Source organism: Accipiter gentilis, chromosome 33 (assembly GCF_929443795.1).
Source record: "Accipiter gentilis chromosome 33, bAccGen1.1, whole genome shotgun sequence".
Taxonomy (NCBI): Eukaryota; Metazoa; Chordata; class Aves; order Accipitriformes; family Accipitridae; genus Astur; species Astur gentilis.
In genome coordinates, this window is record NC_064912.1 from 3,759,473 (window position 1) to 3,774,449 (window position 14,977).

The 14,977-nt window shown below is 55.2% G+C and overlaps 1 protein-coding gene across 5 annotated transcripts in view; it reads right to left on the minus strand.

Annotated features, from left to right (window-relative positions):
* AXIN1 (axin 1) overlaps positions 1-13,221 on the minus strand; it is an 80,142-nt gene extending 66,921 nt beyond the window's left edge. For 2 of the 5 annotated variants that reach the window (XM_049791190.1, XM_049791186.1), the window contains exons 1-2: positions 5,025-5,301; positions 3,183-4,154 (exon numbers count right to left, since the gene is read on the minus strand). In XM_049791190.1, the coding sequence (XP_049647147.1) occupies positions 3,183-4,060 (878 nt within the window). In that variant the 5' untranslated portion in view covers positions 4,061-4,154; positions 5,025-5,301. The other 3 variants (XM_049791189.1, XM_049791187.1, XM_049791188.1) reach the window with 3 other exon arrangements.
* Positions 13,222-14,977: the final 1,756 nt, after the last annotated feature.

Below are 14,977 nucleotides of genomic sequence, written 5' to 3' on the forward strand. Positions count from 1 at the left end.
AACAATCGGCAGAAGTAACCCAAATCTCCCAGTTTGCTTGGCTTTCAGAAGAGATGAAGGCAGAGCTGCTCGCGGGTAACACCACGTGCTCTTCTCACTTCCCACCACAGGAAGAAAGTAAAGGCAACAGCTGTGAGCACTGCTCTCCAATGCTTTGGGAGTGGGAGCAGAGCCCCTTCCAACACAGAGCTAAAGAGACAGCAGAAGAAACAACTACAACCTTTCACCACCAAACACCAAATTTCCAACTTTTTAAGACGTGGGCATTTTCCTGGAGTGCTCAAAAACCAGGCTGCAGGGTGGTTCTCAGGCACAGGTTTAATTTCTGCCCTTCAGATCTGAGGAACACTGTCCCAGTGTGTCAGAAGAAGGTTAATGAACGATTTAGCCACCCTCACAACCACGTTAGTGTCACTTTCGGAAGCTGCAAGTTAATGCCTGAGATCTTCGGGGGTTACCCTCTTTGAAGTTCACTGATCCATAACCAATGTCCAATTAATTTGCAGGAGCCTAACTATAATGACTATTGGCCTTTTCCTATGCATACAAAAACACAGTGGGTAACGGTGATGCTTTTGGCTTCAGGATATTCTCAAATACGCGTGCACATTTGCACACCTTCAAAATATCCAATGCTAATAGCGGGTTGTCTTCTGCCGTTTGAGGAATTTTTTATGTTTGCTTGGCCGAGAGCAGAGCTACGGCATCAAGATTTATGAACTTTCTGCTGCAAAAAATTTGGAGCTGATTCAAGATGCTCATTTGCTAACAGAGAAATACTTCTATTGCATTTGCTCAGACTCCTCTTTACTTAGGGTTTCCATGGAAGTCAAGGAATAGATGTTCAATCTTGGGAAGATTAAGCAGGCCCTCAGATATAATGCAAAACAGCTTATTTCAACATTCCCTCAAGAACAGAAACAAGAAATTCTTCCACACATACGCAAAAAAAAAAAAAAAGGGTTGTGCAAATTTTCAAAATAAATTGGGACCCAGCCTTTCAAATGCTGCACGCAGCTATTGCTTCTTGCTGCAAGCAGCCCCACCAGCTTCCAGTATAGTTACTCAGGTGAGAAAGTCAATGAACAAAAAAGTCTCCAGGATAAAGATGCTACAGCTTAAAGCCCAGCTTATTCAAGACAACTATTGCTATACAACATCCAGGAATTAAGTTAATTCAACCACAAGGTCTTGCACAGAGAACAATCACCTCATAAATTAGTATCTCAGCAGATTTTTTAGAATTAAAAACGCAGAGATTACGCAGTTCGGCAGCATCCTCCATGGCAATGCTCTGGACGCTACTAGAGCTGACATACCAACATTTAAAAAATAAAATAAATCACTTATCTTCAGTTATTCCAGGCTGAGAAATGACTCCTGCTCTGGTAAGAATGGTAAATGTTTCCATGCCTCCCTACCCCACAGGTCAATGGAACGTCAGTAGCCACAATGACAGGCTGTTGGACACTACAAATTAATAGCAATGCATTTTTTCTGACCTCCATCCCCCAGGTAAAGATTTATTTCATGTTGTTCCAATCTGGTATGAAAATGCCCAAGACCGAGAAACTCTACTCCAAAATGCTTCTATTGCACAGCACATTTCTTAAACCATTTTAAAATCTGGCACAGATATATTCAGATAATGGGTAAAGCGCATTTTTTTTCTGAAGCTGGAGCTGAAAAGCGCAGTGTTGCATGCGGGTTTTTGCTACCTGCTCTAGTAAGGAAACCGAACACAGCTGAACCTCAAATAAGTTATTTTCAATCTTAAAGCCATTACTGCTTAAATAAAAAGATACTTAAATCGTAGACTTTTCTAATCCTTCGCTTATGGCGAGTACCTGACCGCTCAGTGAAAACGCACTTCAAGAAACATTCAAGGTTTTTATTAACTCCATGGGAAAGTCCTGAGACCCTGGGACATTTTTTCTGACTCCTGATTAAAACAGCAGGAGTCCACATGAATTCCCCTTCTTTTTTTCCCCAAGAGTTTCACATGCAACATTCCCTCCTCAAAATCTATAAGAAAACAAGAATCAAACCGAAAACATTTCGCCAGCTGAAAGGCGCCGAGACCTTGTGTGAGGCGGGATGCGTATCCAGCTGCCAGCCTAAAGGGACGGCCGAGGGAGATTAAATACAGAAATGCTTTTCATAAGGCAGGCGGCTTTGAAGAGGACAGTTCAGCTACTTCATTTCGTAATCTTCACAAAGCGTCAGATTTTAGCCTAAGCAGGTCTTAAAACAAGGAGATTTTATTTAAAAAAAAAAAAAAAAGTAGGAATGTGTTCTGGCCGGGTTCTGTTGATTCAGCAAGGGTTAGACACACACACGCTTATTGATCCCAGAGAGCTCCCTGCTAAGTTAATTGTCTGGAATTTTAACTGAGCTCTCAGCAAGTTTCAAAATCCATGTTGGCTGGAAGTGGGTGGGGGACCCAGAAAAAAACAGGCTGCAAAACTCTGCAACTCCTCCAGTTAAAAAACCCAGCAATTACTTTGCTGAAGGGGAAAGCTACAGCAGGGAATGGTTTTAACTGGATTCGGTGATTCTGACTTTGACACTACTAGAATTCAGTGCTGGGAATCTTGCGTGCAAAGCAGTACCACTACCAGGGAGCACTGTGAACCCCATTCCTCTCATATAAGCAGGTGATGATATCTCCTACAAGCTTCCTGCAGCTTCTAGTTGTGGCTCATCACAATTTCCTCATACACTTACACAGAGTTCTGTGATGAGATGTACTTGCCTGCATTACAGTAACTGAACGCTGACCTTCTGCTGGTGTGAGCTACAGCCAACCTGGAACTGCAGCTTGCTCAACTGCCTGTGCGTGCAAAAGGACTGTCCGTGGCTCTGCACTGCCCACCAAGCCCTACCTGCCTCCAGACCACATCTAGCAGCAGTTTCCCCAGGTGAGGAACATGCTGCAGGGATGATTTGGGGCAACCAGATAGGAATGACCAAAGACACCCTTAAAATAACCTGCGACTACTTTCAAGTAAAGCTTTACACTCCGCCAAAGCACCTGTGTAACGCCATCCCGTACCGATGCGGAAGCTCCCCGCCACCCAAGGTCCTCCAAGGCTTCCCATCACCCCTGCACCCTCAGTGTCTCCCCAATCCGTTCCTTGGAGGCACGCCGCAGAAGGGATGCTGCCCTGGCGCTCACCTACCTGAACTCCCTCCCCTCGCTGTAGCGCCGAGCTGAGGCAGCGCGCTGGGTGGCCGTCTCCAGAAGCAGCTTCTGCGTGAGCCTGCTGGAAGGTGCTGAGTCCCTGCTGGCCTCGGGCTCAGCCTCTTGGTCACACTTCCACTCCTCGTCCTCGTTCAGAGTTGGCAGATAACCGGGTAGCCCTTTACCTGTCCCGGACCCTGAGCTTGGATCACTATAAATTTTTGGACTTTCCCCACCTGTCCTCGTGTATTCCAAATAAATATCCGACTTAAGGAACAAAGGGTAGGTATTGTCTTCTATCATGCACTGAATCTCCGTTTGGGCCTGGTCAAACATGTCGGGGTCAATCTGCAATTTCATGACACAGTCTTTGATGAAGCTTTTTGTGGCCGGTTTGATCTGCCGGGACACAATGCCGTTGTTGTCAAGGATGTATTTTTTGTAAATGGCTTTTGCCAGCTTGAGTCTTTTTTCCTCGTTAGATGTGCATGGCTCCAGCTTCCTGAAGCCGCTGCAGGCAAACCAGAAGTCCAGCAGATCTGCGCAGTCCTCCTGTTTCAGGAAAGTCCTGAAGAGGTTGATGCCATCTTGATCATCCAGCAAGGAGTGCAGGGACTCTGCCCACTTCAGGTAGGGTGGAGTTGGTGAAGCACTCCCCTCAGGCTCATACCCCAAATCCAAATCGGAACGCCTCGGTGTTGCTGTGGACGTCTCATTTCTAACCACATCACTTTTACTGGAGTAGAAACCGTGGCTAACTGGCCTTGGATCTGTGGACACAAGCTCCCCCTCCTCACCAGGAACCGGTGGCCTCGGAGCATCTTCGGTGAAGCTTCCTCCAAGGTCCAAGGGGAAGCCTTTCCCCTGGATATTCATTTTTCTGGTCCTTGCTCGCGCAGGAACAGTGGGGGATGAGCTCAAATCTCAAATCACCAATACTTGTAGCTCCTGGGTAAACAAGTTTGTTTGGCTGAAACAGATGAGAAAAAAATAAGCGAGTATCACTGTAAATAAACACTCTAAGATTACAAACCACTAATTTTGCACTGTACCACTACTGTATTAATGTCTCTTTTTCAGCAGAATCAATGGTAAAGCTCTCGGCAACTTCAGAGAGCAGAGAACTGGCTCAAACCAGGTACCCTCTAAAAATGACAGTTACACAATATCCCAAAACTTTACATCCAGCATTCGGCATCGCTGATATGGCTGGTGCTACGCTAAAACAGCGGCCAATTTCCCAACACCGGTGGTTTCACAGGACCCTGGGATCTGGCAGCGCCCTCACCCGAGGGATCTACACTTAGGTAGGTACCACACGGTGCCACAGGACACATGCCGTCTTCTGCACTGCCATGAACTCCTCTGCACAGCCTACCTGGACAGCACACGTACCAGGTCATACTAAAGGCAGCATGTTTTTATCTGGCTACTGATCTAGGAAATTCTCATCCCCAAACAGGAATTTAAGGCTCGTGAAAAATATTTTGAAAGAATATCCAGTTAGTCTTGAAAGCAAGACTGCACCTTAATCAAACACAGGTGGCTTTTGTACCCTCAAGTGACATACCAGCGCCACATTCCTCACAAATCTCTGCATTTCAGAAATACACTGCGTTGCCTCGTCTAGCTCTAGGGGAATCCAGATGTATCGTTGACCCCGATATTTTGGGCATCTGGACTGCATTCCTGCTTCAGATGGGCATGTTAGCACAGGAGCTCAGTTCTGGCACCGTTTTTTGTAGACAGGCCATTGAGAAAAGGTTCATTTATGCTAACTACATCACATGCTACGAGCCTGGGAAAATTTCAGGTCATCAAAGGAAGACGAGAAAACCACCTTGAGAAGGAAATCCGATCAAGAACAACATCTTTAAAGAGCAACAAGTCAATATGGAGGATGAGAGGTGTGGGGAAGGAGGGGAAGACAGAGAAGGCCAAATCCCCGGGTTGCTACTTCTGCTGCTTGATAAGATAACTTCATTGTGTAAAGACAGTAGCAAAAGTCTTGTTTCACAGCACAGCATCAGCCTCGAAGCCCCGAGTACTGCAGAGCACCAGCTGCCTGACGAATTACTCCATGCACTGGATTAACTCAACTGCACGTGAAAACACACCGGGAAAGACACGTCTTGGCTCGGCCTCCCTCTCAAAGCTCACCCAACCCCAACGAACACACCTTTGGGGTGCTTTGCCATTTTCCCCCCCATTCACTCCCTCTCTCCAGCCGAACCACGAACCGCCTATGCCTACGCCATGCCTGTCCTCACAGCCCACCCGCTCACGGCGGAGCAGCCCCAGCGAGACCAGGAGCGGCCGGTCAGCCACGGCGGGGCCCCGCATGCTCGACCCGTGCCGCGCACCGCCGGAGCCAGTGCCGCCCTCACACCCAGAGCGAACCGCCCGCAGCACGCAGCCGCTGCCCTGGCACCGCGGAACGGGGCTGTTTCTTCGCACCACGCTGCGGTTTTAGGTCGTTTTCACCCCGGGTACGGACGCGAGGGCTGGACGCGCACCCGTCTCCCCGGCGAAGGTCGCCGGTCAGCCCTTGCCCGGGCGCTGGAGACCCCCTGGGGCAGCCCCCTCGGCACCCGGGGCAGCGGCCCCACAGCCATGTCGGTCATTGTTGCGGCGAGGCGGCGCTCGCTCCTCGCCCCGGCCGGGGGGGAGCCCCGCGGGGCGCCCGCCGAGAGCGGGCGAGCGCCGGCCGGAGCCGGCGGGGACGAGCGAGGCGCCCGGTCGAGGGACGCCGGCGCCCGGCCGCCTCTCTCCCCGCAGGGGGACAACCCCCCCACCCCCGCCCCCGGCCTCACGGCCCCGGGCAGAGGCAGCCTCGCCCCCGGCCCGGCCGGGCCCCCCGCCGCCCCGAGTCGCCCCGCGGGAGGCGCCGGGCCGGGGCAGGCTCCGCGGGCGGCCCCGGCGCTGACAGGGCGCCGCGCGGGGCCCCCCGCCGCCCCCGGGCAACTTCGGGAGGGGAGGCGACCCAGGCGGGCCGCCCCCCCCCCCCGCCGCCGCCGCCGCCGCCGCCGCCCCCGGCCCCGGCCCCGCTCGCCCTCGGCGGCGCGGCCCGGCCCGTGCCCGCCGGCAGGCGCCCGCCCCCCCCCCCGCGCCCAGGGCGGCCTAGCGCCGGCTCGGCGGCGCCCGGCGCGGCCCCGCTCCTCCCGCCCGGCGGCGGCCTCCGGCGCGGCCTCGGCGCAGGGCCTGGGCTCGGGGCCGCCTCCCCGCTCGCTCGCTCACTCACCCGCACGGAGCAGCAGCGGCGGCGGCGGCGCGGGGCCCGGCCCATGCGGCTCAGCAGCGGCGGCCCGGGGCGGCGGGCGGCGGCGGCGGGGCGGCGGCGGCGGCGGCGGCACAAAGCGGGCGGCCCGGGACGCCCATGGCCGCGGCCGCTGGCTTGTGGCGGCGACAGGGAGAGAGCAGCAGCGAGCCCCGCACCGCTCCGCTCCGCCTGCGCCGCTGCCTCCCAGCGCCGGGGAGAGCGGCTCAGCCGCGCCCCCCGCGCCCCCGGACGGTACTGCGGGACCGGCAGCCCGCGAACCGGCAGCCGGCCGCGGGGGCGGAGCGGGCCCGGCCCGGCCCGGCCCGGGGGAGGCGGCGCCGGGGGCACGCGGGGGCCCGGGACCGGCGGCGGCCGGGCGGGCAGGGGAGCTCTGCGGCCCCGGCCGTCCCCCACCCCCGGCCCCGCGCTCGCTGCTAGGCCGGCGGGGAGGCGCACGGAGGTCCCCGCCCGAGGAGGCCTCGAGCCCCGGGGAGCCCCGGGCACATGGCCGAGGGCCCGCGCACGGCGCTGGGGACCCCAGCGCCGCCCCAGCTGGGCTAGCGCCTCGCGCGAGGGCCGAGCAGCTCCAGGGCTCCGTCTCGGCTGTGGGCAAGAGGAGCCTGCAGAGCTTCTGCCACCATCCAGGGCAGGCGACGGCCCGGGAGAGGGTCCCGCTTCAGAGACCTCCAAGGCCTAGTGGAGGAGCTGGCTCGGCTCGGCTCGGCAGGGAAAAGGCAGCCGCCCGCAAAGCCGCCATGGGCCTCTGCTGCTCTGTCCGGGGTCAAACGGCGACGTCTTCAGCCAAGCTCTGCCCGGGAGGGACCACGCTCCAGTGGGCCTGGGGATGGAGGAGCGCGGTGGCGGCTCCACCGGCGGCCCTTGCCCCCGTGAACAACTAGAGCTGGTTTAGAGACTGCGGCGTGCGTGCCCTGCTTCTCTGAGCAGGGCAATTCTGCGGCAGGGAGAAATAAGGGGACTCGCCAAGAGGTGGCACTGTATGGACTGAAGTGGGTCAAACAACATGGAGACTCCCGCGAAAGGCGGTTGGCAGCGTGTCTTACCCTGGGATGGTTGGTTATGGGGAGCTTCTGGCCAGGCAGAGTACCCCTGCACTGAGGCTGCAGTGCTGTCCCAGAGTGATGGAGGACATTGCGGGAAGAGGAAGGGGGATTACCAGATGCAGAGATCAAACAAGAGTAGCGCGATGGGGAAATGCGAAGCCTGCTTCTTCCCTGGAAACTGATGACATACTCAGAGCCCTGGGACTGAGCCAGGCAGACCCCTATGTACCATCCCAAAAGCTGAACGTGCAAACAAGCCACAAGGCAGTCCTCCAAAAATCAGAAACTAGTGAGGAAGATTTCTGATTGGAACGGTTTCTGGGTTTTGATGCAATTACTCTACTGTGCGTGCCTGTTTCCATGCATTTAGGGAACACTTTTGGAAACGTACAGCATTTTTCTCCAGCTTTCTGAAATGCACTGAAGTCCACCCTGAGCAGCGGTGCTCCCCTTCCCGCCCCAGTGCAGAGCCCGGCAGGACGGTGTGGGTCCTTACGCTCTTTCATGTGAACGATGCTGGGAGCTGATTTACATGTAGCAGAGCAATACTGATCTCAGGCATAATAATGGAAAAGCTGATGTGGGATTCAGCTGGTAAAGAATTAAAGGATGGGAATATAATTAATGCAATCAGCCTAGTTTCTGGAAAATAGCTCTTGTCAAACTCTGATGTCATCCTTTGAAGAGATTACAAGTTTGGCTGATAAAGGTTATGGCATAGAAATAATAGACCTGGACTCTGTTCAGGCATGTGACTTAATCCATATAGTATTCTGATTAAAAATTAGCACAATACAACATCAAGAGAGACACCTTAAAGGGACTGGGAGCTGGCAAACCGACAGCCATCAATGGGGAATCCCTGCAGAATGGGAGCGCTCTCAGTGGGTGTCCAGGGTTGGATGGGAAGCCCAATGCTATTCAGCATTTCCATCAATGGTCTAGAAATAGATTAAAAAGCCCTGCTGAGAAAAACGCTGGGGCCAGCGAAATGAGAGGGGCAGGAGACACGGACGAGGTCAAGACAGCTGTAGAAAACTCCATAAGCTGAGTCCTGGGCAAATAAAACGTGGTTGAATGTGAGCAGCTGTGAAAGGATCCCTCCGATGAGCACAGGGCCCTTCTGCTGGAAACCTGTGCTCTGACAAGGATGAACTTGGGGCGGGGGGGGGGGGAGGGGGGGGAGAAAGTTTAAGAGGCAGGAGGGACAGGGCAGGAGCAGCAGCCTCTCCACAGGGGATGTCCTGCCTAGGATGGGGCTGGGAGCTATAGCAGAAGGGGTTCCAGCATCTGTTTCAGAAAGGATGCTGAGAAATTAGACAGAAGGTGGAGGAGTGTTAAAACTGACCCCTGCTTTGCAGGGGGATGCCTGAGAACCACAGCCTCCTTAGCTAGTTCAAAGGAGCCCCAGAGATGCCTTGATTATAGTGCTTAAACAACTTCATGGCTGAGAGACGATCAGGTATTAGAGAGCTTTTCATCTCCCAGAGAAAGGCCCAGCAAGATTTCATGCCCTGAACTGAGTTTGCATGAGAAACTGGAGCCAGATTTCACCGTGGCAAGGAGAGGACTGAGGGGGTGGGTGTGAGGACTTTGGGTGCACCAGGATGCAGATGGCTGAAGTGCCGGGGCTTGGCATGCCCCGGGGCTGCTTACTGCTCCTTGGGACCGGGCTGGACCCGGGGCAGTGAGAGAAGTGCTGGGGGCTTCTCTTGCACCCACCAGCTCCTGGCCACATTCCACCGGCTCAAGGGACACAGCCTGGGGTAAGTAGCCAGCACCCATCCTACCCACAGCTCCTGCCACACTGGGGAGGCACGGAGGGCTCCAGCCCAGCCAGCAGGTCCCTTCCAGCAGCGCAGGATCGCTGTGTGCATGCTCTGTCCTTGAGCCCTGAGAAAGCAGAGCCAGCGCTGCCCTGCTCCAGCAAAGGCAGCCAGGCAGCTGCCCCTTTGTAGGCTGGAAGAGGCGAATTCTCCGCAGGCTGATGCCAAGCCGTCCCAGTGCCTCGCCATTTTCTGGTCCTCTAGCAGGGCTGAGTGGGGCTGGGAGAGCCATGAGCTCCCTCTGGAGCCCCCTCCCTGCCTTTTACACCTCAGCTCACCCATGCTGAGGAGCCCAGTCCCTGCGCTTTGGTAGAGGCCAACATCAGCTACTTCCAGATTTACCTGGGGACATCAAACAGGTGAAAAACCAAACCGAGCATCCCTGGCTACATGGCGGGGGGGCGGGAATCAGCCTGCAAGGTCTTTCAGCAAAGAGCTTTGGTTCAACAATGAACCAAACCAGGTCATTTCTCCCTTATTCATCAGTTGGTAGCATGGCCCTGCCTTATACCTCCCCAAAAATGCCACAGCCGAGATGGCAGCAGTGTTTTGGTGCAGACCTGCTGTCAGACTGCAGCTGAGGCCAGTCCCTGTGCAAGCCTAGGATGCTGTACACTTCCCAGCTCCTGGTACACACATTCATTTCTGCCTGGAAGAGACAACAAATGCTAGTGATACAGGAGCTGCTCTCAGCCTTTGGTCTAAAGGGTCTGGGGCTGTGTCCAAGCAGCCTGACGCCATGCACGCAGCGCTTGTGCGATGTGATTTGCAGAGCATCCCTGCAAGCCCTTCACTCCCATCTCTCAGAGCTGCAAAGGCACATTTTCTGGTAGCGCCATTAGTTCCCTGCCAGATTGGCTTGGGAGCTGCAAGCCTTCCAGCATCACTTCTGCAGAGGCTGAGAGCACTCGGTTCAGCTTCAGCACTGACAACATTAATCTCAAATTAATTCTCCTCTTTGTAGTGACTCACCAGCTTCCCCAAAGCAAGGCAGGCCAGCCCTGGTGCTGATGTTTGACGGCTGGTGGGCTGTTAGCATCCAGCGTACCCTTCTGACGGCAGAGATGTGCGTGGGTGAGAGCCGGCGTCCCTCCGGCGCGGGCACTTTTGGGATGAAGTGCACTAGATGGTGCTGTTCAACCTTTGGCTGCGATTTAAAAGGACCCTGCAAGGTCATAAGTGGTGCCAAATTTCGGTTTCAATAAAAAGCCTTTTTGAAAGTGGAGGACAAATAGAAATACCCTGAAGTATGAGGTCCTACACCGATCCCTGGTGGAGGCAAAGGGCAGCTTGCCCTTAGAGGGATGCATACCTCCCCTGTCATGCCTGGAGCACCCTCATTTCTGAGGCAGGAGCCAGGGTATGACTACATGAGCAGTGACGGCAGAAGGGGCTGCCAAGAAAAAAATGTCCCGGAGTGGAAGAGGAGGCTGATAGCTCTCTCTTGGACTGCTGTCAAGATGATGCTTGCAGAGCAGGAGGAAGAAGATGTATTAGCAGTCAAAAGTATTGGCATTGTGGCACCAGGAATGGAGGGCACCCTGAAGAGCCCAGCTGGGACAAGGCACCTGCAGCCCAGCAGCACTGCCACGGAGGTGACGAGCAAGCGGAGCCACAGGACATGGCGGTCTGGAGAACAAAGCAGAGAAGTGGCCATGGATATGGCTGGGCGGGGAGCTGGAAGGCAGCTCCTGCCCTGCCAGATCAGGAGGGACGGAGCACCTCCCTGCTTGGGCAGCAAGGATGCCCACGGGCAGCCATGCCAGGGGCTGAGGGCAAGACCTGAAGCAGGTGATGCTGGCTCCAACCTCACAGCATCCCTTCTTGCAGGAAGACTGGTCTAAAGATATCGCCCCACCCTGGCGATGTCAGCCCCCTAAAGCATCCATGGAGCAGCAGGAGCAGCTTTCTGAATCCCCATGGTGCAGGTCCTGTGGACAGTCTGAGCGTACCTCCTTCTTTGGATTCCCCACCTCAAAAGAGGCAAATGCACCAAATTTGTCAGCCTACCTTGGATTTTTTTCCAGTGCTGGGCAAAAAGGATGAAGCACCGTTTGGACACCAAGCTTATGCCTTTTTGCTCAAATACTGCTCTTTATAAAGCCCACGCCTGAGCGTGCTGTTCCAGACAGGTGGGAAGGCTGTGGGGCTTGGCTGCTCTGGGCGCTCAGGTCCTTCCCCTCCAGCAAAATCATCCCAGTTTCCCAGTTCACTCCTGTTCCCACATGGGTGCTCAATCCCCAGGGTACAAGCGGGGGTCCAGGTACAGGTCTGGAGTGGGTGGATGAGGCAAAGGTTTTACTGCTAACATCAAAAGTAAGGAAAACTCCAGCCCTCCAGCCAGGGTGGCCTCCTTCCAGGACTGTAAGGGCAGGAGGGCCTGGACCAGCTCAGGCAGCAGTCTGAAATGGTTTTTGCAGCTGCCAGCATTTGCCCACGGTGGTGCCAGTGCCTGTATGGCAGAGGGAAGCACATTACTCTGAGCCCCTGCAGCATCCCAGCACCCTGGCCTGTTCTTCCTGGGGTCTCATTCTGCTTTCAGCTCTGGGAGCATCCCCGCTTGGTGTTTCCCCTTGTGCCTGCCCTGGCATCAGCCTCCTTCCTCCAGGTCTGCTTCACCTTCCCCTGCCACATTACAGAGCCCCCAAACCTGGCTTTTCCCCCCAAAAAAAAGATCACAGATGAGCTCATGCCATGCCCTGGGAGCCTGCTCCAGATGAGCTGATTACCCAATGCCCCGTGACTTTCCTGCCACCAGCCCACAGACCACCCCCAGCTCCTCTCCTGGCTATCAGCCACCTCTAGCAATACCAGGACACGTTTTGGGCTCAGGACTGGAGTTTTGGTCAAAGCTTTCCCCATCCTCCTTGTCGTCCCGTTTGACGAGCCAGGGAGAGTCACAGCAGCTAGCGGCTGCTCTCCTCCGCTTGCCTTGCACCTTCCATAACACCAGTAATAGCCAATAACAGTAACGGCTAATGTTCCTCTGTCCCCAGCTGTGTCAGAGCCCAGTTTGTTCACATGGGCTTCTCTTCTCGCCCCAGCTGCCCCAGATAACTCCTGGGGTCCGATTCCAGCTTTCTGCCTAGAAACTTCCCTCTCCCAGTTTTTGCTCAGGTCTGGAAACCCAGTCCACATACAGCAGCACATGGTATGGGTTACCTGTCATTTCTATCCACTGACAAGAAGTTGATGGCTGCCATCGATAACCGGTCAGCTATTACTCTCGCACAGCGATGATACCTTGATGCAGGTACAATCTTCTTCTAGAAAATCATCTGTAATTGATCAACCATCCAATGATGCTCTAGGGGTTGCACAAAACCTGTGGCAAAAGCTATGGGACTGCGGCTACAAGCAAGATTTAAGGTTGAAATTCAAGTCCTTAAGCCTTGAAATCACCTGGGCAAGAAACTAGCTTCTTCTGGGACCTCTCTCAGGGTGGGAGTGGGAGGTGGGCAGCAGCTGAGCCCATCCCTGCCAAGTAGCGAGGATGCAGCACGTGCCCCAGCCCTGCCTGGGCAAGGAACCAGTGCTGCTGCTCTGGGCCGCAGTGCAGGAGAGGAATGCATGAACCAACATGGGTGCCAGGACCTCGGTGTGTTCCCCAGCCTTCCCCACCTGGCCCCCCAATGCTTTTGGGGAAGGGTTGCTCATATCTGGCAAAGCAAAGAGAGCCTGCCAGACCCGAGACCCTGCCAGGCTGCTGCCACATTTGAGACCCCACAACTCCCCTGATTTTGATCAACCATCTCTGCCAAAAGCCATCGCACACACGCTCAGCCAGCATCACCAATGCCCGATGCTCTTCATCACCAGCCAGTGAAGGCGGGCACCCCTGGGTGATGTCCCACCCCACGTGCTTTCCCACACCTACCTTTGGGGTCTGTCCTGGGCCTGCACCCTGCACGCCTGCCTCTCCATGCTCCAGACCACCAGGCTCGCTGCTCCTCTCGGGGGGCCGGGGGCGGGATGATGTCCACGCGTGTCTCAGCAGCACCGCTCTGCAGAGAGAAGAGATGTCAGTTCATCCCTGCTGGGACCACCCTGCCCAGGAGATGCTTGCAGGGGAGCCAGGCAAGGCAGGGACACCCTCTGGTCCCCGCTCGCAGGAGCAGATCCTGTTCCCCTGGTCCTGAAGGACACACTTTATATCTTGGCCCTCCATGAGATGGAGGTGGCTGGAGTGGGCTCTGCTCTGCCCCAGGCCATGCTGGGACTGTTCTGTCCCTGAGCACAGGGGCTCCAGAGCAGTTATCACTACAGAAGTGGTCCCACCCCACAGAGCCAGGGTGGGAAGGAGCAGCAGCGTCAGGAGGACATCCCCATCCCTGGTCCCCAAGTCCCACGGGAGACCCAGGGCTCACCCACCTGCCCCAGGACATCGCTCACTCGCCCTCTCCGCCCGCTGTTCCCGCATCCCCATGGCAGGACAGGATGAAGTGGTTGTGCAGTGGGCATCGTCCCTGGGGAGGAACGCAGGGTCTGGCTGGTGGCTCACATTGTCGACAGCTGTGTTGAGACAGCTGGTCTCTGTCAGCAGGTTTGTCCCAGAGCAACCCATGCTAATTCAACCCGTTTGATTCTGGTGGGAGAGGCAGATCTCCTTTATCCAGCCATCAGTGATCTCGACCAGCTGGGCTACTGGGAGGAAAGGGAAGGATGTTGTCAAGAGCACTGCTGGAAATATTGGTTGCTCTGCTCTTGCAGATCTGTTTTGCAACAGTGGGCAAGATCTTCTGGCTTAGATGTGGTCACTAGCCTGGCTGGTGAAAGCAAGCTCAGCGCTCAGCGATGCCTTGATGTCTGTCCTACAGCCTTATAGGACTTCCAGCCTGACTGTTTTGATATGATCCCTATCACCAGTCCAGCTTGGAGAGCAAGTGCTTGTCCCTACACTCCTGGCTCACCCATCCTGGAGGGTCAGCTCTCACAGGGAGCTGGCAAAAAGTTTTGTGATAAGTAAGGTGCATTGACCATGTTTTGTCCAACATCTGGTGACCAGCTGGTGGCCAGTTGAATGCACGCTGCTGGTTTTTCAGTTCTTGCCTGGGACAAGGCTTGCTGACTTGCATCTGCTTTGACGAGCTTCTTCCCAGAGATGTGGAAGACGGTCATCGAGCTCTCTAGCATGCAATCTCGGTTTATTGCGAGTCCACCTAGTGGCCCATGGTTTTATGGTCAGCTTTGCTGGGTACAGTGAGGCTTTTGAGGACATCTCAGAAACACTCGTGCACCCAGGACAAGCTCTGGAAATCATTTTACCTGCGCATGTACCTGACAGGTACAGTTCAGGTCTCAACTCGCTGTTGTCCTCCAGGAGAGCGCCCAGCCCATGAAGTGACAATGGAAGCTGAGGTTGTGGCTGGTTTGCTCAGGTCCAAAACCCAGCCAGACCTGGGCTAGGGCAAAGGTTCCTTGTGATCACATTGGGAGCTGCTGAGGGAAGCCCCATGGCATTTTCACCCCTTAATTCTCCTGCACAGTGGTTTTCAGTCACCGCCTCATTCTTCTCAGATGGGGCCTTAGATGTCCCAGATGCTCCTCTGAGAGATGCTGTGCCCTAGAGAAATGTTGGCTCTGAGTGCTTAGATAGGCCAGCAACCAGGCTGGGAAGCCGTTTGCAGCTAATTGCTGGTAACGGGCT